The sequence below is a fragment of the Mirounga leonina genome, unplaced genomic scaffold (genome assembly GCF_011800145.1).
Source record: "Mirounga leonina isolate KUSES-001 unplaced genomic scaffold, KU_Mleo_1.0 Mir_172, whole genome shotgun sequence".
Lineage (NCBI taxonomy): Eukaryota > Metazoa > Chordata > Mammalia > Carnivora > Phocidae > Mirounga > Mirounga leonina.
In genome coordinates, this window is record NW_023270442.1 from 14,058,511 (window position 1) to 14,085,670 (window position 27,160).

Consider the following 27,160-nt stretch of genomic DNA (forward strand, 5'->3'; position numbering starts at 1 on the left):
AGCGGTGAAGCACGCTTTCTGTCTTATGAGGGGAACAGGGCTGGGTGTGATCAGCTACCTGGGGTACAAGCTAGACCTGCCCAAAGGGCTTCAGATCCAATTCCAGATGTCAGTCCCAAAAGTCCTGTTAACCAGAGAAGACCCTTTGTGTCAGGGGAATGACAGTAAAACCCAGGACATAATTGAGTCAAGCAGAGGACATTTGAGGAGGTCCTACTTGGACAGATGAGTAGCAGTTCCAGATAGGCCATGATGCATGACTGAACTCCAGCCCCTTAAAGCATTGCCGCTGGCGGAAGGCAAACACAGAGGGCCCGGGGTCCCAGGCAGGTTCCTAGACAGAGAGCGCCCCATACAGAAAACAAGGGATGGTTCCGTAAAGTGGCGTAAAGACGAGGCTCTTAGAACGGGACAAAAGCCCACATGAGAGAGCTTCAGTACAGATTTAGAGCGGGACAGCAGGAGAGGTGGCTTTTAAAGCTCTATCATTGAACACTTCTCAGATGCCAGGCAGTGCTTTAAATATTTCACAATTCTCATAGCCACCAATAATGAGACAGGTACTATCATCACTATGTGACGGATGAAGAACTTGAGGCACCGAGCGATGAAAGTTGCCCAAAGTTACCCAGTTAATAAATGGTAGAGCTGGTATTTAAATTGGGGCAGTCTCCTGAGCTCTACTCTTGATCATTACCCTTCGCCTTCTGGAGGCCAGGTCACTGTGTCAGGCTCCAGTTCCTTCCTTACTCACTCCTGCCCGACATCACCTTGGTCCTAGAGAGGTGGAGGGGTGTGGGAGCTTGACTGTCGTTGAACCTGCCCAGGAGTTGGGGAGCCCCCAGCACAATCTGGCCAAAAAACGGCTGTTTCCATTGCGAAGCTGTGCCGATGTTTAAATGTGTCACAGTATCACCAGTAAATACAAACGAAGAAGGAAAATCATTTAGCCATTTGCATTTTGCATAAAATCCAAGTGGGAAAAAATGTCCTCTTAAATCCTCATCTAGAGAAACAGTTGGGGCTGCCCAGAAAAAGGAATGTAAGCACAAAACAGTGTGGGGGAGTTGAATGAAAAGTGGCTAATGTGTTCACATCTGATGTAAGCGTTAGCAGGAGTATCAGAACTGTCAAGCAAAAAATAGAATCTCCGAAGCAGTATTGCTCTTTATCTTGGGGAACTCCTTTTTGGAGCATTCTCAGTTTTTAAAAATTGCTTTTACCCCTGACAGTAAGGGTGCCTTAAGGTGGAGCAGAGTGCCAGTATCTTCTACTCACTGAAAGTTTTGTAAATAAGATCTTGAGTTAAGTCGTAAGCCATGTAATTCTACTTTTTCCACCCCGTCCCAAGCATGTTGAAAATTCAAGTATGCTAATAAACATTTACACTTACTCTGGACTGAATACAGGTAGTAGATGTTCGGTTCCATAGTTTGGAGCTTTATTTTTTTTATTATTATTTTTTACTGTATGTTTGAATGAGTTAGAAAACTGGTATTTTTTCTCTTTTTCCAAAATCATTGTTAAGGTCCTCCCTACTCATTTCTGTGATTTCTAAAAAGCAACATTAACGTCTGATGAAGTGTCCAATGTTTTACCTCCTTGGGCAGTATATGTTAAGGGATAAAAATAAGATAAGGTCTCTGATTTGATTCAGTAATGAAAATAGTTTTCTAATAGTGAAATAATTTTCCTCCAATAATAGTGAAATAATTTTCCTCCAAAGTCGTTCTCCTGTTGCTCATAAAATGGGGGGTGGGGGGGGTAACTCATAAAGATAGGTAGAACCATCCTGGTGATTTTGAATGATGCTTTTAAATTAGAATTAAAATGCAAACGTAAAAGCACTTGATATAATAGCCCCTGTGAGAGTTTTAAACAGCAGAAATCTGTATTCTCATGTGCACTTTTATAATATTAAAGTTAAATCTATATAAAAGAAAAACATAGGACCTTAATAAAATTGACCGTTGCCATGAATAATCTCTTCTTTAATTTAAATTAGATATATGATGAGAAAATTAAAGAAGAGCTTTTAAATGGCTTAACATCAGCTTTGCTTCCCGTGGAAACCATCTAAGACCATGTTTTTATCTTTCCTATCCCTGTGCTGAACAAATACTGCTTAGTTATTAGAGATTTTGAGTACTGATTAATGTTGATTGCACCCTTTGCTTTCAGCTTTAAATCATAAACCCAAGTCAAATTATTTTTTAATAATTCCATGACCTCCCAAGTGATGAAGTCTGTCACATCACTTTCCAATTCAAGGTAACTCTAAAAATTTCAGCTATGGACCTGAGGACTTTAGGCACTTTATCTTAACTGCCATTTCTAGAAAAGGGGGGGAGAAGCTAAAAAAAAAAGCAGAAAGAACGAGACCTTGCATTACAACACCTACTGTTTGTTCAGAGTTAATGTTTAGAGACGGTTTTCCCAGACATGCAGATGAGAACAGGGTGGAGAGGCGTCCGTGTGGTGTGTCCATCCGACAGGGTCGGAGGCTTGGGGCTTGGTCCTGGGAGAGCACTTGGTGTCTTTACAGGTTGATTTAAAGTCTGTGATTTTTCCTGCAGGTGGACGAAAGCCAAACTGGAGAACCAGGCTGGCTTGGAGGAGAATTAAAAGGAAAGACGGGCTGGTTCCCTGCAAACTATGCAGAGAAAATCCCAGAAAACGAGGCTCCTGCTCCAGTCAAACCCGGGCCTGACCCAGCCTCTGCGCCTGCACCCAAACTGGCCGTGCGTGAGCCCCCCACTCCTGTGGCGGTGACCGCTCCAGAGCCCTCCACGACCCCCAACAACTGGGCTGACTTCAGCTCCACGTACGTGTAGGCACGCTTTTGATCTTGATTGAAAAGTTCTGACTTTTTTTAAACTAAAGCTTAGGCTAACATAGAAGACAAATACCGTGTTTTCTAGGATTTCGTTTTGCTGTGGATTCAGTCATTGTGACTCTTCTGCAATACACGTGTGGTGTGCAGTTCTGCTGCTATAATTATGGGCGTCTTATTTTCCAAACCCAGAATCAGGATGTACAGTCTAACAAAGGAATTTTTTTTTTTTTAAGAGAGAGAGAGAGAGACAGGGGCAGAGAGAGAGGGAGAGAATCTTAAGCAGGCTCCATGCCCAGCGCAGAGCCCAGCGAGGGGCTCGATCCCATGGCTGTGAGACCATGACCTGAGCCGAAATCAAGAGTCGGACGCTTCACCGACTGAGCCACCCAGGCGCCCCTCAAAGGAATTATTTTGCTTTTCAAATGTGTTTATGTCTCATAAAGACGTAAAAAGTAAATTACATTTGGGTTTGCGCTCGTACCGATGTAGTTATTTAACATTATAAAGATCACAAAATTAAAACCGTCCCTGAGCTCCAGCATGACTGGTTGCTGTAAGGGTACCACCTGTCATTACCCCAGTGGCTGGGCACGTGGCCTTGGTGCTCGCTGTGGCACCGATGGGACAGAGAGACGGTGTTGAGCGCCAGCTGCGAAGCCGGCATGTTTTCATAGGTGCCGCCTGACTTCCTTCTTGCTGGCCTCGCTGTTGTTTTTACAAATGACAAAGTGGCAGAATATTGTTGCCATTTTATCAATGAGGAAATGAAGATTCAGAGAGACTACTGTCATGTGCCTGAGGTTCGTCGCTAGGGTGTGAAGCTCGGACTCAACCACGTCTGAAGCTCTTTCCTCCCCGTCTTGTTTTTGAACTTTAGGAAGTCCCATAAGGGGTGCCTGGGTGGCTCAGTCGTTAAGCGTCTGCCTTCGGCTCCGGTCATGATCCCAGGGTCCTGGGATCGAGCCCCCCATCAGGCTCCCTGCTCGGCAGGAAGCCTGCTTCTCCCTCTCCCACTCCCCCGCTTGTGTTCCTGCTCTCGCTGTGTGTGTCTCTCTCTGTCAAATAAATAAATAAAATCTTTAAAAAAAAAAAAATAAAGAAAGCCCCATAAGTCTCCGTGTGCCGTGGGTGAAAGCTAGTGCATAGGAAGGACTCACTTCTCATGGTGGCGTATGTTTCCTTCCAGGTGGCCCACCAGCACGAGTGAGAAGCCGGAGACAGACAACTGGGATGCGTGGGCCGCCCAGCCCTCGCTCACCGTCCCCAGCGCCGGCCAGCTAAGGCAGAGATCAGCATTTACTCCAGCCACAACCACTGGCTCTTCTCCGTCTCCTGTCTTAGGCCAGGTAAAGGCAGTCGGGGAGTGTGAAGACCCGGCCCGCTGTACCCAGTACCAGCACGTTTGGCAAGTGCTTCTGGACAGTGTTATTTGTATGTATCTGGGTCAGGTGGCCATGTGGATTCAGGTCACGTTTTCCCAATAGCGTTCAGGAGCCTGGAGAGTTCGGAGGAGGGTAATCTCCTGCACAGGTTGACCAGAAAAGCTTCCCTGAAGAAGGGGCATTTGAACAGCATCTTGCCGTGGGTAGATTTTATTCGCAAGTGAAGCGGGCTGGCCTCACAGCCAGCAAATACTGTGAGGAGAGGCTTTAAGGTAGGAGATCAGAGTGTTTGGGGAAAAGCTTGGGCCAGTCAATTTGGGGAGACCAGTGAGTATATATCGGAAAAGATTGGCTGATTACAGGTGAACAGGATAAAGTAGTTAATTCTGAATATTACTATTCCATACAATAAAGCAGTCATTGACTTAAAACAGTAAAGATAAAGGAATGTCTATAAATGATCAAACAGAGCAAGTGCCCATTGGGCAAGCATTTGGGGGTGGGGGGACAGCTTCTGACCTGGAGCAGGTTCGTGGGGAGGTGCAAGCAGAGGACATTGGGCAGGAGCGACCGCTAAGCAGGACCAAGTCACACTCCTATTGGAGCCAAAGGAAAGGAGAGTGGTGGGGGATTGAGGAAAGGATTTGACCTCAGAGAGAAACGGGGGCACAAAGAGAAAGTGATTTTTAGTTGGAGGAGCGGGTTGTAGATGTGTTTAGTTTAAGGTGAACGTGGGGCACCAGGTGGGCCCGTCCAGCGGGCAGTCGGAACGTAGATCAGCTCTGAGGCCACGTATGAGCTCTTCAAAAAAGAGAACAGAGCAAGAAAATGGAAAACAGGCAGAGTGTGTGTGTTCTGCAACCCAGGAGAGGAGGAGGAGCTCCCGCCCAGAGGGGTTCCTTCCCTTTGCTTCTGTCCTGGCTTGGCTGTTTGCAGAAAGGGGGGTGGTGACCAGGCCAAGAGAGCAGTCAGTGTGGCTAGAAGAGTGACCTGGGACCTGGGACGGAGTAGGATAAACCGATGGCGAAGAGTGGGGGAGGCAGAGAGGGTGAGCGAGTGAAGAGGTTTGTGACCCCGGAATCACGGGAGCAGAGCGGAGGGAGGGCACCAGGGAGAAAGGAACCACAAGTCAGGCCCCAAGAACGCCATGGTGGGGGGTGGGAAGCGCATGCAGGGTGCAGAAAGAAGACAGGATTCTTCTTCTGGGAGAGGGAGGGTGAAGAGAGACTGGAGAAAGATAAAGGAGAAAAAGGAATTCAGGTGGCACAGTGTGGCCACCTTCTCGGGAGGGGATCCTGAGGGCTGCGGAGTGCACAAAATCAGCTAAGAAGAGTGAAGGGTTTCTGGGCGGGATTTAACCTGAATCTCTAACTGGTCGTCCCTGCACTTTATCTCAGCTCCCTGCAGCCATACTGCAGTCTGGTCCAGACTAGAAAGAGCAGTAGAAAGAGAAGCTGCTACTATGGTAATTGTTACTACTACAGCAATACTAGGGATAGATTCATTAAACTTCCTTAACCTTTTAGAGGAAGTGTTTCTGTTTTATAAGGTGGAAACTGAGGCCTAGGGAGATGAAGCGGTTGTCCAGAGTCACGAAATTACTGACACACATAGGGTTCCAACCCCGAGTCTAGGCTGTGTCCGGCCCCAGGCTGGGTTATTCGCTTGTGTCCGTGGGGAAGGGTTGACAAGGCAGGCACAGGGAGGGCGTCTCGGGGGAAGAGCTTATGAGACGCCAGGGAGGGCCCACGCAGTCGAAATGGCTAACCTGGGGGCCCAGGCTTGGCAGAGGAATGAATGGAAGGAACTGGGAGGATTGGACAGCACAAAAGAGCCACAAGCCAGAGGACTGTGGGGACGGGGGGCTCCCGCAAGCCGAGGGAAGAAAATGGGAGACAGAGAATCTGTGAGACTTGAAGGAGGTGTGCAGCCGAGATGGGAGGGAGGAGGCACGTGGTAGGTTTGAGAAGGTGAGGACCCAGGAAGACCAGGGGTGGAGAGGTTGTCAACCTGGCTGCTGGGGCTATTTGACATATAAATACTCACCATCGAGCGTCAAGGACAGTGTCCTCTAAAGGCAAGTACGCGTTGGTCCTAAAGGAGCTGTCTTTGGGCATCATCTTTTGTGTCTGTCCATTTTCACATATGCTTGAAAGTTGACGTTGTATTTTTTTAGTATTAAGATACTGTAATGGTTTTACGTTACAGTTTTTAAAAAGATAATAAATGGCTCACCCTGCCTTTCCAGCCTCATCTCCTACTACACCCCTCCAGGAAACTAGGCTCCATGCACCCCAAGACTATGCTCCTCTTCCTGGACCCTTTGCTGTGCACCACCTCGAGGCCTTGGCCTGTGCCGTGCCCTCGGCCTGGAGCGCCCTTCTTCCGAAGCCCTAGCTCGCCCAGTCCTTCTCGCCCTTCAAGGCCCAACTCCGGTGCCGCAGCCTCCGTGAAATTGTCCCTGTTGCCCGTGGGCAGAATTCAGTCCTCTTTCCTCTCTCTTCCCACAGTGAATAGTTGGAGCCTCTTTGTGGTAGATTTCATTCTACCAGGTGGTCTAGATCATTGCGTGTATCTCTTTCTTCCCCATTAATTGTGAAGTCTTCACTAAGAATAGCGTACTGTCCCTTTTTATGGTTAATAAAGTCTTTTAACCTAAATGATTTGGAGCAGGCAGGTGGCATTTCGTTCCTCTTTGTAATAACCTCATGTTGCCTTTGCATGTAGATGTTGGCATGGATCACAATGCGTTTACGCCCCGTGTCCCTAAAAAGGAACTAAAACAAGCGCAGTCCAACGCAGGGCATATTTTCCTGTGTCCACCTAAACTCAGATATCAGTTCGTTATCCCTTGAGGTTCCATAAGCTTTCTGCTCCCCTATCAGTCTTCCACCAAACGCCTGAATCTGGGGGAGGGGTACCCTGGGCCCCTCGGGGGTTAAAATGGAACCAAATAGAAAAGGCACACAGCCAGGTGCCACAAAATAAATACGATCTCCTGGCTTGTTGAAAGGGGGCGTTTGAGATGGCCAGACAATGGCCTTGTGATTAGGCTGGCAGGTTTGCGCCTCTCCTTTTGAAGAGAAGCCATTCCTAAGACGCAGGGACGCATCCAGTACCCATGCTACACCGAAGCAGGGTCCTTTGTGGCCAGGTGCGTGTGTGTGTGTGCGTGCGTGTGTGTGTGCGTGCGCTTGCTGGGAAGGAGCGTCCTGAGTCGGTGACCGATCACGGAGTAACGAGAGGTCCTTTATGTGTTTCCGTACAAGGGCGAGAAGGTGGAGGGACTACAAGCCCAAGCCCTGTATCCTTGGAGAGCCAAAAAAGACAACCACTTAAATTTTAACAAAAATGATGTCATCACCGTCCTGGAACAGCAAGACATGTGGTGGTTTGGAGAAGTTCAAGGTCAGAAGGGTTGGTTCCCCAAGTCTTACGTGAAACTCATTTCAGGGCCCATAAGGAAATCTACAAGGTATTTTTGTGTTTGTCTGCTTCTGTTAGATGAAAGTAATGTTAGGCATTAAAGTATTGCTTGCATTGGTTAAGATTCACAGATGGGATTGCAGGATAATTTTGTCTTCCAGATCCTCTAACGCCAGAAGTTAGGGGACGTGCCAGCAGAAGGCGGCCTCTGACAAATAAGTGGTCATTTTTTTCCCTTTCACTTGTGGAAGGCTGCGTATCTTGTTTTTCAGTGACTTCTGTAAGAGGCAATTCTACTCTGAGACCTGGAACATTTGTGTGGCTCTGTCGGAGAGTAAGCCTCTCTTCGTGCCTGGTACCCAGTACTTTTGCCAGATACACACGAAGACTTAGAGGCCCAAAGCTTTTGGGGAAATAATGGAAAGAATGAATTCTCTCTTTTTTGTTAGGAACCTTAGAGCATGGATCCTAATTTAACGTAAAGGTTGTAGATCAATTATTGGAGTCATGAAGGTGCTCGAAACAAATTATGAGCTTCAAGGAGATAAAAATAGCAAAAAATCGTGGACGAGCATCTATCCTTCATGCTTGGAAATAGACCAGTACGTGGGCTGCGCACCCAGCGTAGCAAGCGCTGAAAAACAAGAACGCAGGCTCAGAATCCTGCCTCTGCTGCACGTTCCGTGTTTTCACTTAGCCAAGTGCACCTGTTTCTGCTGTAGATGGTCCAGAGTTTTAAACATTAAGCAGTTTTAAAAAGAAAAAGGAAAATCAATGTCATTTGTATTCATTTCTTTGAAGATAAAAATTAAAATACTTTCTCTTCCCACCTCTTCCAGCATGGATTCTGGTTCTTCAGAAAGTCCTGCTAGTCTGAAGAGAGTAGCTTCACCAGCAGCCAAGCCAGCCGTCTCAGGAGAAGGTGAGAGAACCTGAGGCTAATGATGCTCTTCAGGAGGGTCGAGGGGCTCACGTCACAGAAACAGTAAATGTTTGAAATGAGATGGAATTTCCCTTTAAAATAGGCTACACTGATTGATGCTCGGTGTGTTCTAGTCCGAGGTAAAATGCAAGGTTAGATCTTCACAGAAGCAGAGTACCTCATGAAGACTTTCAGAACAGTATCCGATAATATTGATCATAAACACCGAATCTTGTCATGATATTGGTCATGAGCCCTTTGACCTTTGAAAGAGGCCCATCGGCGTCGCTCGGGATCCCGTTTCGTGAGCATCTCTTTGGCCAAATTGTGGTCACTGCTTCCCCGAATAGAGCCCATTCCCCACTGACCCGTACATCAGTGTGTTGTTTTAAAACTGTAACGACATGGTCAAGTAAAGCTGTCCCAGCAAACTCTGCCACCTCAAAGGAAACAGAGAAGCTCCGATTTTCGGTTCCTGGGAAATAACCACACCAGATGACTTAGGCCTAAAGATGTCATTTTGAGTGTTTCTGACACAAATAATTAATTGCTTTATTTCCTGGTCTACCTCATGAACATAATTCTGAGGATTGCCCATGCCGATACACGGCAAGGGGTTTAAAATGAACGAAACCCACATAACCTGGGCTCTCGTGGTAAAAATCTCCCGTCTTCCCTGCATTCAGTGTAGCCGTTCCCATCTAATTGTAGAGTGCTACCTGAAGTTGATGGGCTTTCCACCAGAAGTCTGATCAGTGCTCCGAGTTAACAGAGGTCTACCCAGTTGTATACTAATTTTTCATGGGTTCCTCAAATAAATTCTATGAATATAGCGTGTTTGATTTAGTTTCTTCGCCATCGTGGGGTTGTTGCATTCCTCAGAAAGTGTGCCTGGTGAAAGACAGAATTATGAAACCAGTTGTTTGAGTGGAGACAGCAAGGATTAAGGTTGTTCAGTGGTCTTTCAGAGTCACAGTAACACAGTTAACTTTTCCAAAAGGAATTCAAGAAGCAAAATTTTTGTAGTTTATAGATACAGCTATAAACCTCATCACTGCCAAACAAATCCAGCATTTTATTGGATCCCTTTTTTGCTGTTCCCACCAAAACGATCATTAGCAGAGTTCTGTTTATACACTCTTATCAGTCATCTGAATGAGTGTTTATCCACTGTTAGCAGAACGAGGCACAAAAAAGCTCTTTTAAACACAGCGTGTGTGGTCAATTTTGTACAAAGCAAATTTTACGATTCTGCCCAAATTCAGTGTATTCTCTCCAATTAAGTCTCCTCGGAGGGCTGAAGTTTATACCCTGGCTCTCGCCTAGTAGCCATGTACTCTTGATCATGCCTTCAGTTCCTCATCTGTAAAGTGGGCATACTGACCACCCCTTCAGGTAGGAAGTTATTACAAAGGATTATGAGATCATCTGTGTCAAGCAATTAGAAGTCAGTGAGCGTCCGCTAGTATTCTTGCCTTTTTGCCCCGTTTCCCGGATTGTTGATGGAGAGCCACTCAATGCAGTAGCATTCTCGTCTAGGAGCAGTGCCGATGAATGATGAATGCGGATTTGTTCTGAAACATGTACAGAGGCCTCATCCCTTGAGGCCTCACTATAGAGGTCACAGGTGAACCACACACACGTTTAAAGTTGGGTAACAGAGAGAGATTCTAATCCCCGCTGACATTTATTACATCCATTGTCAGATGATTTAGGAATATTAGGAAACACTAGGGGAGAGATCGCTGGCCTTCCGGAGTGGCGTGGAAGAACTTGGCAGTTGACGTTCAGAGAAAAGCTGTCTGTATATATTAATGAGCCCCTTATTCATACTGCATTAAAGGCAGTCACATTTAAAGTAAACCACACGCCAGATTAAGTAGATTTGTCAGTTTGGGTAGCTCTTAGAATGCCGGCTTGGGAATGGCCAGTGCCCTGTGGTAAATGTCTCCGGAGGTGGTCCCCACTGAGCCCGGCAGCAGCTTCCCAGATACCAGTGTGCATCGCGGGGCAAGCAAAGCCACAGTCTTTTCCAGTCTCCTTGGTACCTTACAGTGCAGCCGTAGGTTCAGCCAGAGTTCATGCTTCTGAAGTTTCGTAAGCATTTTGAAAGTAACTTCAAAATTTGGATCCTTTTTTGAGCAAGTGACTTCTCAGTGCAGGAATCACTGGGAAAAGTATTGATCTGCCAAGGATCCTATCTTAACTGGCCGAACACGAGCTAAGGGGCAATTAACAGAGCAACACCAAAAGGGAAGGATCAGAGTACTGAGAAATCAGGAGAAGGAATGATATTAATGAAAAAAAGAATGTCCTTGGCAAGAGCACCAGACTTTGATTTCCACGTGCGGGAAATCATTTTTCCAGTTTTAACTGTGGAGGTGTGCATTTGCCGCGCCGGAGGACTCAAGACAGAGAGGCTCCTGTTTTCCCTCGAACATTCGGGTGATCTTGTGTGTGCCGTGGGGTCCGCACCCCACCAGCCTGCAGGCCGAGCTGCTGAGGCTGACTCAGCCCTTGGAGGGCTCTCCCACGATGGAAAGCTGCCCACATTAGCGCTCGCATTATGGGGCTTTGTGTTTTTTTGTGTTTGTTTTAGCTTTCATTAGTACCCCCTGCAGAGGCTCTTAAAATGAGCCAAAAGGATTCCTCCAAACTAAATTTCTGCCTATTAATTAACGCTAGGCTCTGAATTTAAGGGTTCCCTCTGAAGTTTTAGCCAGAAACAGGCATCACCCATCATAAAAATGAACTTTCTGAGTAGGTAAATGGTGATTTTTTTTTTAATTACTTTTTTAAAAATACCCAAAGGCCTAGGATAAAATGGAGAAAAAGTGGAAGCAAGAAACCTAGGTTCAGCTCTCTGTAAATCTTTTATCCAGCACCTAGTGTAGCAGTCTAGAATTTTGTGTCTAGTGATCTTTCGGAGAGTGTGATTTGGTTTCTGAGCCTTAGCAAAATCAACTCTTTGTAATTCAGAAGAAAATTTTCCTCTGGAATGCACACCCTTCACATGCAAGACGTAAGGAACATTAGTTCTTATCCTTTAAGATGTGAATAATAAAATGTAAGAAACTGAGATTTCTTTTCAACTTGTTCAGAAAGATTTGCTTATTTTCTGGGATTGAGTAGACATTACTTTTGTTATCAGTCCACCTACCTGTTTGTGCACCTGAATGACAAGTAGATGCCCGTTTTTAACTAAATAGCATATATAATATATAATAGCATATATCTTTATTTTGTGTTTTAACAGCACACACACATACACACAAACATCTGAAATCAGTAAGTTGAAAAACAACCTGACATTTTTTAAAGGTAAGCTGAGTTATAAGGTGCTTTTTAACCACGGTCTTAAAATATGAGCCACGGAAGAACCAACAGTGCCAGAGGTTTTGGACAGACATTTAGCTACGTTATTCCACAATGATGAAAAAACGTAAAAAGTCAGCTCTTTCCTTCTCCTCGGATACAGAGTTCAGTGTCTAAGGAAAATTTCTGTGTATATGGCACAAAAGGGCCTAAGTTTTCACTCAGGCGCTTGAATGATGAACAGCGTGTCTTATTTAATTTACATAAAGGTTGTACTGTATCTAAAACTTTTTCAGAACTGTGACTTGGTACCCTTCAAATGGAAATACAGATATCTATGTGGGTACAAGAGCCTGTGTGTCCGTGCATCTAAATCAGCGCTCAGCACGACTACTCAGTAAATGTTAGTTAAAAGTAAACGTAAAAGCCATTTCCACTTAAAATTATAGCTCACTCCTGGCACTCAGGGTTGGTAGACATGCAGTTGGCCTTTTTTGTTCACATGGCTGGGTCTTCACAGGAATTGTCCCCTGTCTGCAGTTCCTGAATGTTTATGTGCAGTTGGGGAATTTGGAGTCCAGGGGGTTCTGCAGTTCTGTTTTATCTGTGACAAGCCTTTCTCTTGAATGCATCTTATCCTAACCTCCTTATTCATAAACTTGCGTTTGCAAAGCTGTCTGGGATTTCTGTAAACAATCAAGCTCTCTCCGTATCTCAATATTTCTCCCCACCAGAATTTATTGCCATGTACACTTACGAGAGTTCTGAGCAAGGCGATTTAACCTTTCAGCAAGGGGATGTGATATTGGTTACCAAGAAAGATGGTGACTGGTGGACAGGAACAGTGGGCGACAAGTCCGGAGTCTTCCCTTCTAACTATGTGAGGCTTAAGGACTCAGAGGTAAACCCACATTAACTGTTTCCTCTCCCTTTCTGTGTGGTGATTCTCTTTGCAGAGTCACGATATTTGACGGTGGAACGCTTTGATGGGTTTGGCTAAGTTCCGGGAACTTGACAGCAAATAACAGAGTGACCCGTAACTGTTTGAACTTGTCATTTGGTGCTGCAGGGTAGGCCTTGGCTTCCCACAGGCAGAAGATCTCCCTGGGGCCGAGCGGAGGCCGGTCTGCACCAACTGCATTAATGTTCAGTATTCATCTCTGTCCTGCATGTGACTGACTTAGGATTTGGAGTGAACGTGCTTGATTAGGTATTCGGGGTCACTGATCCGGGATACTCACAGAAGGGCACACAGCAGTATTTCACCCATGTAAACAAAAGGATTTTGGTGATTCGGGCCCCAGGATATTGGGCAGTAGAGAGTTTCTAAAAGTTACATTTTTACCTACACATTAGGAAGACGTAAGATTTAAGAGATGGGTAACACTTTGGGCTGGGCCTTAGTATCTCAGGCCCATTGATCAGGGCCTGAATTTATTCTAAATGCTATTAGGCTTATCAATCAGAAATGGCTCCCATTGCTGCTACATGGGGCCCTAAAAATCCAGTTACAGAGCAAGTGGTCTTGAGGTGGTGCGAGTTTAATGGGATGGTGGGGTGGGCCCACCGCCGGAGTATTGGGAGCCTGTCCATAGTGCCCAGTTTCAAGTTAGTGGAGAATTTCAAGGTAAATCAGTGCAGTCATTTAACAGACCCATTGCACATAAAGAAACCAACAAGAATTGGCTTTTTTTCCCTTTCTTTCTTTCTTTCTTTTTCTTTTTCTTTTTTTTTTTTGTTTTTGTTTTAACACCGGCTTTCTCAGGTGTAAGCCAGGGGGACAAAGCTCCTCTGTCATCGGCACGCCAATACGAGGGTGGACCTTGAGCTGGTCCATAGGCCCCGGAACCTGCAGCTGCTTTGGGAGCCTGGAGCCTGGCCCCACGCTGCAGTCCTTCGCCTTCCCTGCGGTGCCCAGGAGTAGTTTTTATTTTGCTTGGGTTTTGTTTTTTCAGGGAGTGTCATTTTAACTGTTTGGGGGGGGGTTTGTTTTGTTTTTGTTTTGTTTTGTTTTGTTTTCCCTTGCTGTGGTCTTGCTTGTAAGTCTCAGCTTACTGAGACGCCCAGGGAGGGATTTGCCTGAGTCTGCTTACCCTTAGAGGATTTGGCAGAACCTGGTAGAAAGAAAGTGCTTCTCTCGGGTAGGACAGCCGGCAAATTGTCCTCTGCAGACCCGGAGAGGGGAGACCTGGGCTTCTCGCCAGGAATCCAGTCGGATCCAGTAAGAATCATACAGATGATATTTCAGGAGTGCAGGGGGAAAACTAAAACTAAACTCAGTTTCTACCACTAGGCATGAAGACTCTTAGAGTGACTACCTTTTGGATCAAGTAAAAGACCAAAGTCATTACTTATATTGTATTTTGATAAATTACAGTTTTCTATAAAACACACACACACATACACACACACATCTGAAATCAGTAAGTTGAAAAACAACCTGACATTTTTTTAAAGGTAAGCTGAGTTATAAGGTGCTTTTTAACCACGGTCTTAAAATATGAGCCACGGAAGAACCAACAGTGCTAGAGGTTTTGGACAGACATTTAGCTACGTTATTCCACAATGATGAAAAAACCTAAAAAGTCAGCTCGTTCCTTCTCCTCGGATACAGAGTTCAGTGTCTAAGGAAAATTTCTTAGACCCAGCCTCAGATACCAGAATTGCCCCTCTGGGCATGGGGGAGGTTGTGCTATCCTGGCTTCCCTTCTCTGTAGGAGAAAGGCCGTGACCCATACCCATGCTTTTCTGCTGCATTCCTGAGGGGTGCCAGGACAGAACCTGGCCCTCTGATTATGTCTTAGTTTATGTGCTGGCTGTGGTGTTAAAGAGGGAGCACACCGGGGCCCCTGGCTGGCTCAGTCAGTAGAGTATGTGACTCTTGATCTCGGGGTCGTGAGTTCAAGCCCCAGGTTGGGCATAGAGCCTACTTAAAAAAAAAGCGGGGAACACACTGAAGCTATTTGGACTCTATCATTGGGTGTTGCCAAAAATGCCTTGTTCCTTTTATGGACTATAGGGAGTGTATTATAAGTCCATACTGGGAAAGTTAACTGGTCATTTGGAATCTTGTTTCATTAGTATTCCTTCATTTTGATATGCAGCCTATAAAAATAGCAAGGAAGATTGGTATTACATATTTTGTTAATACAGAAATTGTAATCAGAGTAAAAAATTGTAACTCAAGCTTTCCCTGGGAAATGCTTATTAAGTTTCAATAACCAAAATGAAGGGACTATGATAAGTTAGATAAATGCATGTTTTAATTCTTACAGTAACTGTCATTTACTTTATTAAGCCTTTTTTGTTTTGTCTTGATTGGAATACCTAATTTACTGCCAGATAGGGACTCAAGAATGAAAATCAGTTCAGAATAAAGCACTCAGTAATGACAGATTAGTCTGGCCCCTGTCCTGACTCGAAGTCCCTGTTGGCTTGTTCAGCTAGTTTAAAATTCCATGAGTATCCATAAAGGAATTCAACCCCAGAGCACTTTTGGAACAATTAATAGTTGCCAAAAACAAAAAAAACTGTGGTCTGCTTCTATGGATTGTGCATCCAGCATTGATAGAGGAATTTCAGTGTTTAAACAGTGTAAGATTTGGGCGGAAAGGATACGCAGGAGAGTGGCTTCCTCTGTGGATAAAGAGATGAATGGGATGGGGGGAGGCGTGTTTGAATTGCCACTATGCTGTTTCCGTTATTTAAAAAAAAAAACAACAAAACTCTAAAGCAAGTGTAGCAAAATATTAATATTTTACGTAGTAAATCTGGGTGTTAGGCTCCTGGATGTCAGAGTCTCTGTAGTTTTTATGCGTGAAATAATTTAATAACCATTTGAACATAAGCAGGAGCTCAGTGTTTAGGACCTAGACTAATAGTCGTCCTCGCCCGGCACCCCCTGTTGGGGTTGACCCAGGGACAGGATACACCTGTGCTACCCATAGGCAGCTCCCGAGCACTCTGGGATGCTACGGTACCACCTCCTGTGCTCACTTTTCTCTAAAGAAGAGGGTGAAAGCTGTGTGTTGAAAGTACTTATTTTATCCCATGTTTTCCTGATACCCATCTGATGGCAGCAGATACAGTGCTGCTGTGTTCCCCCAGAATGAGCAGGGGCGCAGGGGGCGCCGGGGGCTTGAGCGGGCTTGTATCATCATTGATCGTGTTTTAAGTTGCATGACCCAAACTCTGCAGTATGCAAATGAGACCTTTTGCTCTGTTTTAAGGGCTCTGGAACTGCTGGGAAAACAGGGAGTTTAGGAAAAAAACCTGGTAAGTTACAAACCCTGATGCTTATTTTTCAATGTTTTGAATGTGATTGATAGTTGCTCCCAATCTTTGTTCGGAGGGCCGGAAGCCTGGAAGGGAAGACAACAGAATCTTTCTTAAGAGGGGTTGGAGTTTAGCCTTCTCTCGGAATCCATTCACAATGTGTACATGGTGATGCACTCTAGCTGTTGCTTCACACATGGGGAGAGGGGAGGTCGCTAGACAGAATGTTCTCGTGGGTTGCGAAGAAGTAAGTCAGGCAAGGTGGTGGCAAGTTGTAACGCGTGGAGCTTTAAGATATGGGCGTAGCCACCATGTCCTCACCCCGTGCGAGGTCCAGGGGGCTCATTTCCTCTCCTGACAGCACAGTTCAGTCCCAGGACAAATAGTGGCCAGGGTTCAAAGAGCAAAGTAGAGGTCCCATTAATTTAGAAGCCATGGGGTGGTTTTCCTCAGGTACACACTGAAGGTACGAAATTACAGTCATCCCTCTGAATTCAGTGCTGTAGTTAATGGAAACAAAATCACGTGTTCTACAAATAGTACCATGAACGCGAGGGGAAAGAAGCAGATGTGAAACAATAAGGTTTGTATGGCATGTCCTCCACCTCTAGGTCATTTGAGCGTTTTTGCTATTGTGTCTGGAGGAGATGTAGATGGGGCATCCCTGGCAGGCTCCCAGGGGGGTCTGGTGTTTCTGGGTCTGGTGCTCATCTCCAGATGGGCCTACCTGACAAGGAAAAGTGGGTTCTCGGGTTGTCATAGGATTTTAGTCAGCCTCCAGACACTGGAACACCTGGGTCCCCATCTCTGTTTTAATTGTGAGTGTTTTACATTTTGAATTGTCATTCCAAAGGGTCCAGATGGGCTTAACTTTGTACTGAAGCCAGAGAGCTCCTCAGGCACACAAAAGACAGAAAAGAATGCTGGGGGCAGATTGCTGGCTGTGCATGCCAGGTCCTTTGAGGAGCAGGAAAATCGGAGGCCAAATAGGACACTCATTTGGACTCTCTCCACACCAGAAACTCTTGGAGTCTAGAGCTAGTCCTTGGCGTGTGAGGGGAGAATTCTTACCCCCAGCACAGATTTCCCAGCGAGGACTCTCAGTGGGGCCGAGGTGTATGTAAGCTGGCCTCTTTCTTGCTTTGCCTGGTCAGCCCAAAGCATCTGGCAGGGCCGGGCCTGCCCCCTGACAGCCTGGTGCACCGGGCTTGGTGGCCGGCGGCCGATGGCAGAACAGGGTCAGAGGGGGTTGCTAATGTGCTTTTTGAGCAGGAGGAAGTACCATCAGAGGACAGGGGGGTCTTTTTACCTCTTTTCTTTCTTACTTGCTTTCCCTCATTCCTTCTTTCTTTCAAGATCTGTTAGGATGGGGGGAGAGTGTGGAGGAGCAGAACAGTTTGTTCCATATTGCTTCTAGAAGTTCCGAAAGCAGTCACTGCATAAATGCCAGAATTCAGTCAGAGAGGGATTTTGTTTTTTCGTACTCGACCTCCTCTGCCAGTAGAAATGTACTTTTCAGAGTCTGGTCTGTGGTACTGCTGGAATTTTTCCCATGAGATTTTTAACATTTAGGGAAAATACAGAACTGTTTATGTGGGTTTTTTTTTTTTTCCCCTGTGCTGAACTGTTTTTGCCTAAAATTCTCTTCTTAACTCCCAATTCTTTTTTTTAACTTGAAGTAAAAGTAAACGTGCATTGACATGATTCCCACCTGATATTCAAGGATCCCCCTCAAAATGTGAGCCACAGAGAAAATGGCCATGTGGGTGGGGCTGAGCGTCTAAAGCTACAACGTCTAAATCAGCTAGCGCCACTCTCCCAAAAGTTTCTGGAGAAAATAGAATTCCTCTTTCTACTTCCTTGTCAGGGGGGGAAGCTCCACTTGAGTTCCTTTATTCACGTACCCACCCGTGAGTGTGCTGGGTGCTCGCACTGCGGGGTGGAGGGCGGGGTGTGGAGGAACGAGGCCCCCGCTGTGGGCAGCAGGGCGTTTGCAGCAATTGTGGGAGGGGCTGGGACAGAAGGTGTGGGAACTGGGGGGCAAGAATGGGGTTCGTGGAGGGAAGTTTGGTAAAGAAGTTCTGAGGGGTGATGAGGAGGTCCTAGAGCAGAACCAAAAGTTCAGCCGAGCCCTTGAATGCCGCCTCTGGATCCTAGGTCGTGGAACGGGGGCCACTGAGTGAGCCGTCTTCATTCATTGAGCAGAAAAGCAGCCCAGGGCATTGGCTTTGGTGCTGATGATCTGTGAACCCGGGAGGTGGCTGCATCTTCTAGGATTTCTCCTCCTGACCGTAACACCGCGCCGCGATGTTTGGTCTTGTTTTCCAGAAATCGCGCAGGTTATTGCCTATTATGCTGCCACAGGTCCCGAGCAGCTGACTCTGGCCCCTGGTCAGCTGATTTTGATCCGAAAAAAGAACCCAGGCGGTTGGTGGGAAGGAGAGCTGCAAGTGAGTGTCCTTTCCGTTTGTTTAAAATTCTCTGTCCGGATTTCAATGTGTAAAATTTCCAAAGGGCTATGATGTCCTTGCAAAGTACAGCACAGCCCCGCACCACCTCGTCCTCTGCTTGGCTATCAAGAGATGCCCCATCATCTGAGTCCATGTGTTTGCTTTCTAAGCTTCGGGCAGCCTGTAGCAGAGCTGTGAGAGCTAAGGAGTCCCTGAAAGATGAATCCAGATTTGCTTGACTCCTGAAGTCTGAGAGTGAGTGTTGGGAGAGTGAGAAGTCATGATGAGGGGCGCCCGCAGGGTCCTCCTCACGTGTCATGACATTATGGAAGCCGAGCTTGCCATCGTTCATTATAAGGTGTGGTACGGAAGCCACATCTGTGCATCACAGTATGCTTAGTTCCCGCGCGGGGTGTGTGTGTGTGTGTGTGTGTGTGTGTGTGTCCCCGTGTCCTCATTTGGCCATTTTGTCGAGGCAAACCTTGGTCAAGGAGGGGAAGATTGCTACTGTGGTGAGCTGAGCTGAAGAATAAGTACCTCTCTGTGCATGTGGGGCAGTTAGTTAAAAAATAAAAGACTAGAGAATGTGTCTTGGCCAGAATGGACCGCACATTCTAGAGTGTAGTTGGAGATTCAGCTTGTCTTGGGCAGCCATAACACCTGTCCAGCAGGGCTGACCACATTCACCTGCCGGGCTCAGGAATCTGCCCATCTTGGCACCTGGGACCCACTTCCTCTTGGTCCTGCTGTGCTGACACTCCCTGAGGCTGGCCACAGATCCCCCTTCCCAGCCACGAGCTCGCTAGTCTGAGCTGCCGTCCGTGACATCTCCGCTCCAGCTTCATCGCTTTTGGTGATTTGCTCTCGCTTGAAGACAAGCCCTCCCCAGACTCTGGAGCCTCATTGAATGGCGCTCTCCCACCCCTCCCCTGAGCTGTGGTCGTCCCAGTGCCCACCCCACTCATGGTGTTTAATAGTGAGGCTGATATTACTAGCTTTTCACCCATATTTCTTACGTCTGCATGCAGGTTATCAGCTTTTTGAAGGTGGTAACCGTATTTTTTTGTCCTCACCCTCCTAGCACCTTGCTCAAAATTTTAAAGATTTTATTTATTTGTTTGACAGAGAGACAGCAAGAGAGGGAACACAAGCAGGGGGAGTGGGAGAGGGAGAAGCAGGCTTCCCGCCTAGCAGGGAGACCCATGCGGGGCTCGATCCCAGGACGCTGGGATCATGACCTGAGCCGAAGGCAGACGCTTAACGACTGAGCCACTCGGGCTTCCCTCAATAGAGAGTTTTGAACAGTTCTCACAATCCCCAAGAAAGTGGGTGAATTGCCAGGCGCCGGAGGGCATCTGGTGCCCTAACCAGGGGCTCTCTCATTGTGGACACACAAGCAAAGACATTGCCAGTGAGCTCCGTGTTCTGCCCTTGTGAAAGTGCAGGCGTGGGGGCATGGCGGAGTCATTGCAAGCCATATGGCGGCCTACTGGGTAGAGGAACACGTGGGGACTTGCAAATGAGAGGCTGCAGTCATGGGCAGATTCATGTAAAAATAAAAGCTTTAGTCCTTCAGCCAAGGGCACGAAGTCTATCAGACCACAAGGAAAGGGAAACTTGATCCGTGTTCTAAAAGTAACCCAGATGGATCCTTCTCCGTGATTTGGCAGGTGGGAGGGCAGAGTTAAGGTAGAGGAAGTTTTCTCTTCTTTTGGTTTTATTTTCTTATTTTGGGGATAGGGAATATAGTCCCAGGGTTTAAAATTCAAAAGTGAGCAAAGGGGGATATGAAAAGGTCTCCCTCCCACCCCTGTCCTCGAAGGCAACTGTTTGTTTTTGTTTTTGTTTTTTTAAAGATTTTTTATTTATTTGACAGAGGGAGACACAGTGAGAGAGGGAACACAAGCAGGGGGAGTGGGAGAGGGAGAAGCAGGCTTCCTGCGGAGCGAGGAGCCCAATGCGGGGCTCAATGCCAGGACCCTGGAATCATGACCTGAGCTGAAGGCAGAGGCTTAACGACTGAGCCACCCAGGCGTCCCAAAGGCAACTGTTTTTACCAGAGTCTTGCTTCTGGAACTACTGTGTGTGTGTGTGCATGTGTGTGTGCGCACGCATGTATGAACCATTTGACTTCTCCTGTTGGCATAGTTGGCTGCTCGTAGTGCTTCCCGTGATTCCCAGCTAGACCCTTCCACCTCATAGAAGCGCAGGTCTCAGCTCACCCCCTTTGAAAACAAGGTCAGGTTTAGACCCCCCATGTCCTGTATATGCTACACGCATGGCATCTCGTGTTACCCATAAGAAGAGCGCAGACGTGAGTGTGACTCTTGACTTACAACTAATTGGCTTGTGACCCAGAAGCGGTCACTTTCTTTATCTGGGAAACGGGAATAGTCATAGTATTCTCCCTCCGTAAGTGTGCAGGTAAATGCACGTGGGATGCTCAACGCAGGCCCTAACTCATCAAAAGCACCCGAGAAGTGTTGCCTGCTATTATTAATAGTATTTTATTATCAGCATCGTCACTATTATCCTCAAATCCATACGTAATGTTGGCATTCGCTGTCATCTCTGCATCCCCTGAAAGTCACATGCGAGAGCCAGCGCCACCTGAGTGGGCGCTCTCTGCTGGACATACGTGCCACCAAATTGGGATCCACCCAGTCCAGCCCCTGCAGACTCATTCCAATGACTGCCTCGGTTTGAATTTTAGCTGCAGTGTTTTCGTTGTGAAATACAGGAACTCAGAGATTCTGCTGTTCATACCAGATGGTTTGCAGTTTTACGTAAACCTATAGGTGCTGTCTGTTGCAAAGTAGGCTGTCTCCTGAACGATCATGACCCTTTTAAGCATTTTGATGTCATTGTTGTCTTACTAGGCACGTGGGAAGAAGCGCCAGATAGGCTGGTTCCCCGCTAATTACGTAAAACTTTTAAGCCCCGGGACAAGCAAAATCACTCCAACGGAGCCCCCGAAGCCGACGGCGTTCCCAGCAGGTAGGCAGCATACGATCTCTCCTTGGAAAACGGTCCGCGGGTCACTGTAGTCCCTCCACTTGGTTTCCTCATGGAGTGTCTCAGAGTGGTTCTCGCATCTGCTGGAAACACTTCTTGTACTTGCTGGGACCGATCCCCGACTAATGTGATATGGAATATGTTTTTCAAAAGGACCAAGTATCTAAGCAGCTTTGCTGTTCTGGGTACAACAGAGCCCTTGTTGGAACTCTCTTCCTTAAAGGAGTCATGAATGCTATGGCATTAAAGCCAGATTTTTCTCTTGGTTTCCTTCCAGCTATTTAAATTGGGATTTGGGCTAGGGGGTGAGGGGACAAAAAGGGACTACTAAATATAAATGGCTGGGGTCTAAATAGGTCAGGAGATGGAGCTGGAGGCCACGGGGGTCTGTTGGTTGTAATGTGCTGCTCACTGAAGACTAAAATAACTGCCCCGTGACATTTCCTGTGAACAGAGGGGGCTTCGCTTAATGGACAGGATGTTGCACACGTTCCCCTAAAGGACTCAAAAGAACAGAGGGCCCCGCGGCTGAGCCTGTTGGCTATTTTCTGACCGAGGAGACCAAATTAGATGCTTCGGTAATATTTGAGATGGGCGAGGTTAGGGGAGCAGGAATCTGCCCTCAGGTCTTCAAGCCACCAGTCCTTGGGTGGCATTTCTGGAAAATGCAGAATTTTCGGTTGTGTCTGTGCTATACATGCCCAGTGAAATACGATGAAAACTTGGCAGCCTTTGCAAGAAATGCAGGGATTGGCAAAGTGGGACTGTTCCCAGCCCCAGCTGGGCCTCTCTGCCCGCGCTGTGGCCTGCCGTGGGCGGAGGGGGTGGGGCCAGCTGGACCCCCTCTCCCTCGGGGAGGCCTGGCGGGAGCCCCTCCATCAGGTTGGTTGAAACCCAAAGAAATAATTTGCCAAAGTGATTCAGTTAACTTGCAGAACCTAAACCCGTAGATAGCCTGGTTGAGGAAGATTAAGGAGCGGCCCAACCTAACTGTGCGGACTTCTCGAAAGTGTGCTCAGGCCAGGAAACAAAAGCAGTTCAACCTCCCACAGGTTTGAGGGAAAGCGAGAAGAGGAAGAATCGTTCATGAGCGGGGCGATTTCTTCCTTTGAGACCAGATTTTGAGCCACAAAGATCGTAGCAGAAGAAAACACTGATTCTGCTTTTCAGTAAGATTTGGATTTTGGGGGGAGCGGGTCAGTTGATTAATTACCTCCCACTTTTTAAAAAAAGGTGGGGGGAGGGGAGAAAGAAGGAGGCAGAGCAGTGTGGCTGAGTCCCCAGGATGCACCGCCGTCCTGTGCAGTCAGCATTCCAGGGGCGCGTCCCTCCGCTCTCTCAGAAGCGGTTCCGAACGCATTCAGTCATCAGCGGAGACTTTGTGCTGCCGTGTAAACACGAGAAAGGGGAAGGTATCACACCAGCTACAGAGTTAGTGTGAGATTCTGCTGTCGCCTTGGTTTTTATGCCCTCACGTTTTGCAAAGCCCCTGAGAGCTGAGCCGCTTAACCGCGTCCCGTCCGCGGAGAGCGGCGGTCCCGCGTGGGAGTGGGGGGGCCGGGAGCCCACACCAACCCCCCGTGCGCGCCCCGCGGCCCTCACCCGGCCCTGTCGCCCGCAGTGTGCCAGGTGATCGGCGTGTACGACTACAGCGCCCAGAACGACGACGAACTGGCCTTCAGCAAGGGCCAGATCATCAACGTCCTCAACAAGGACGACCCCGACTGGTGGCGAGGAGAAGTCAACGGCCAGGTGGGGCTCTTCCCCTCCAACTACGTGAAGCTGACGGCGGACACGGACCCAAGCCAGCAATGTAAGTGCTCCTGGCGGCAGCCCTGCCTCTCCCCTCTGGTTTCTCACGGTCACACGCGGCATTGCTCCGATTTGGCTGAGCTTTGGTTGCAGAGCGGAAAGCCAGACCATTGCTGCATTCACGACAGTCTCTTTGAAGACCTTCTGTAATGCAAGACTTTGTCTTGTGGGGTTGTTTTTGGTTTTTTTGGTTTTGTTTTGTTTTATTTTCACTCCTTCTGTAGCATGACCCCTCCCTCCCCTCCCGACTTTTTTCCTTTTTTTTTCCCCTTTTTTTAAATCATTTGGCACCATGCTGTTGACATGCCTGACTCATTTTCCTAGCTTGAATTTTGCTCATTGTTTTGTTTTGCTTATGTGTTGTTTTCCTCCTTTTTCTAGGAATCATATGTTGTCCATCCCCCCCTCAGGCTTGAAAGTCCTCAAAGAGACCCACTATCCCATATCACTGCCCAGAGGGATGATGGGAGATGCAGCCTTGATCATGTGACTTCCAGCATGATCACCTACTGCCTTCTGAGTAGAAGAACTCACTGCAGAGCAGTTTACCTCATTTTACTTTAGTTGCATGTGATGACAATGTCAAGCTATTACTTACAGAGATAGAAGCGAACCTTACAAAAAATACACAGGGTAGTGGGTCCTTTTGTGGCTTTCCTAGTGACTCAAATTGATGTCCCCCCACCTTTGCACACAGGTGCTTTCAATAGTTTTAAAAGTGTTTTTTTTTTTTAAATATATTTTAGCCTTTTAATAAAAATCAATAAATTACTCCTTTGCTATTTCCGTTTTGCAAAAAGACCCACTATCAAGGAATGCTGCATGTGCTATTAAAGAAATGTTCCAAATGTCCATAAATCTGAGACTTGATGTATTTTTTTTTTTCATTTTGTCCAGTGTTACCAACTAAATTGTGTAGTTTGGGTTTCCCCCCTGCTGTAGACGTACAGAGGAATTCAGTATATCTGTTTTTAAAGACGTGTAGAATGACCCCAATTAAACAGAAGGTGTTTTGTGCTTGTTTGTGTGTATCAGATGTATCTTGCTGAGCATGTAATAATACATCCTGTACCTAAGAAATTAGTTCTTCCCCATGGCAAAAGCTACTACCTTGTACGATGCGCTAATCACATTGCATTAATTGGATTTTGCACGGTGACCCTGTAGCCCCGTGAGAAAGCACCTGCGTTTTTGTTCGGTCTCAGATTTATCTGGTGGAGTTGGTGTTTTCTGTTTTGGGTTTTTAATTTGGCGTGTTTTCATACCATAAAAGCAGTAGATGACACCGTTGCGGTGGTGACGATCCGCAATACCCACAATCTCTTCTCGGTCTCTGTTACGTGAAGTTTTTACTGCAGTTCCTTTTCATGGAATGACCTATTTCGAACAAGTCATTTTCTTGACAAGAAAGAATGTATAGAAGCCTCCCTGCGATTAATTTCCAATGTTTACATTTTTTAACTAGACTGTGGGATGTCTGCAGCTTAATAATGAAACGGAGCTCCTGGTCTGTGTATGTGTCCGACGCGTGCTAGCTGAAGCCGTGTGTGTCTTTTTTAAACACTAGTTGGAAGCTCTCAATAAAAATGCCCGTTGCTGACAGCACAGGAGACCGGGTAGGGGAAGCCTCGAGCCCAGTCTCCCAGTTTCCACTGATGCCTTTGTAACCTGCAGTCACATCTCCCTCGGGAGCAGCTACCTGTGCTGGGGGGTGCGTCATGAGGCCCTCCTCCAGTCCCGGGCGCAGGGGCCGGCGTGCCGACTCCTCCCCTCGCCCTTCAGTGTTTTCATGGATTTGAATGTAAGATATATAAATATATAAACCTGCGGCTTTAACAACTGTAATACGCCCTTTTGAATTAGTGACGTGTATAGATAATTAAATTCTTCATATAAAAGTTAGATGGAAATGTCTCTGTGTTTTGGTGTTGGAACCTGGCCGTGGTGACGGGGGGCCAGGCAGACTAGATGTCAGCAGGGGGCCAGCGGCCCTGCGGGTCCCTTAGGACGCTCGGGCTTGGAGATACAGACCCCGTTCCGCTCCTCACTGAGTCTTCTCTGAAGGGCCCTCCCTCTCGCCTTGCTACCCGCCCCCCCCCCCCCAGCCTCGATCAAGGAGTAGAGGATTGCCCTTTACAAGATGGGTTTTGAAGACTAGAATGGCCACGCAGCGGATGTGGCTGTCTCCTCGGGCTTTCGGCATGTGTCATTGACCCCTTGACAAGGTGTGTGAGGGGACTTGGGGCACAAAACATTGTTCCGAAAGATGGATCGTAATCTCGGTCTGTCGAACAGCCAACAGAACGTGTGGGTGGGGATGGGAACTTTCACGCCTTCCATACTGCTGTCCCCATCCGTTTCTGCCCCGCACACGCCAGTCTGGTCATCTTAGCGGAAACAAACCAGGGTACGCGGTGACGGAACTCTTTGTGATGATGATCACGCGCTTGAGGCCAATTGTGAGCCATTCAGTTGAGTGATTTCCTTCATCAGCTCAGCAAATAATTGGGGGGGAGGTGCCCCACTGGGTTCTCAGTAGAGACAGGGTCCCTGTCTTCTTGGAGTCCGTGTTCTAATGGGAAGAACAAGCAGAAACCAAACTACCGCAGTCCGTGTAAACATGTGGGGGGGTGAGTGTGGTCAGGTGCTAAGTTCTGTGCCGGAGGAATGGATGCAAGGACGCCCAGAGCAGATGGGGCAGGGAGAGGGGCAGAGAACCCCTCTGGGAGGAAGTGATACTTAAGCTGAGACCTATAAGCAGTAGGGGCCAGATGCAGCCGGGAAGAGAAATGGCTCTTCTGGGCACAGATGTCAGGACATAAAAAGGTCAAGAGGTGGGTGGAGAAATCTCCGTCTCCAACTTCCTCCCGCCCCTCACTTGTGGAGCAAGGATCAAGGCAGCGAGTCCCATCTCTTGCCCAGGACCCCTTCACCCATGTAAGCCAATGTTGCTTCTCCAGCCTTGAGTTTGGCTGGAAGTGACTCACTGTCAAGGTGGGAGCTCTCTCCACAATCCCTCTCTGTCGATCATTCTGTAGGCTTCTTGCTGGTTGGCAGAGCTGACATACATTGTTCCCCAGGACACTGCTCTTTCCCCTCACAAATCATTCAGTTTGCATTTGATCAGAGGGGATCCGTCCGACCCAGCGCTTCTCACCCAGGGGGAATGCTGCTGGTATCTGGCGGATGGAGGCGGGGGGTGCTGTTATCTGTGCTAGGACGCAGAGTGGCGCCCCAGACACCAGAGGATTATTTGGCCCCAGATGTCACCAGTACCGGGGTTGAGAGATTAGAGTTCACCTGGTTGTTCACGGCCCAAAAGGTTGCCTCGTTGGTGGTGGCTGAGTTCGTTCCAGTAACTACTGTTGAGTAAACGTAATCATTTAATAAGTTGCTGCGCTGTATCTGTAGCATAAAAAATATCCCAGAATCTTGGTTCTATATTTTACAATTGATCTTATTCTTGGCTATTCCCCAAACGGTGCAATTTGGTATAAATCCTGTTCTCAGAGAATCTGGTTAACAAAAATTTGTTGGATAAAAGAGAGGGAAAGCATCTTTTAATTAAATTAGTGAAGTCATGCCGGGTATCTCCTTTGGCCCCAGAGTTTAAAGATGTCAGATTTTTTTTTTTTTTGAGTTGTTTGTTAAAAATAACTGGTCCTTAAATCATTTTAATTTCATAGTTAGTGTTGATTTGTCATGTGAGTGAATGTTCGGTACAGTG

The 27,160-nt window shown here is 47.2% G+C and overlaps 1 protein-coding gene across 4 annotated transcripts in view; it reads left to right on the plus strand.

The window, feature by feature from the left end:
• The window catches only part of ITSN1 (intersectin 1), a 212,080-nt gene that overhangs the window by 143,584 nt on the left and 41,336 nt on the right, over nucleotides 1–27,160 (plus strand). For 3 of the 4 annotated variants that reach the window (XM_035017639.1, XM_035017640.1, XM_035017642.1), the window contains exons 20-29: nucleotides 2,577–2,824; nucleotides 4,023–4,182; nucleotides 7,488–7,693; nucleotides 8,484–8,566; nucleotides 12,616–12,782; nucleotides 16,111–16,156; nucleotides 18,485–18,606; nucleotides 21,486–21,603; nucleotides 23,243–23,434; nucleotides 23,815–25,335. In XM_035017639.1, the coding sequence (XP_034873530.1) occupies nucleotides 2,577–2,824; nucleotides 4,023–4,182; nucleotides 7,488–7,693; nucleotides 8,484–8,566; nucleotides 12,616–12,782; nucleotides 16,111–16,156; nucleotides 18,485–18,606; nucleotides 21,486–21,603; nucleotides 23,243–23,434; nucleotides 23,815–23,816 (1,344 nt within the window). In that variant the 3' untranslated portion in view covers nucleotides 23,817–25,335. Of the gene's footprint in view, nucleotides 1–2,576; nucleotides 2,825–4,022; nucleotides 4,183–7,487; nucleotides 7,694–8,483; nucleotides 8,567–12,615; nucleotides 12,783–16,110; nucleotides 16,157–18,484; nucleotides 18,607–21,485; nucleotides 21,604–23,242; nucleotides 23,435–23,814; nucleotides 25,336–27,160 lie in introns of those variants that run through there. The other variant, XM_035017643.1, reaches the window with a different exon arrangement.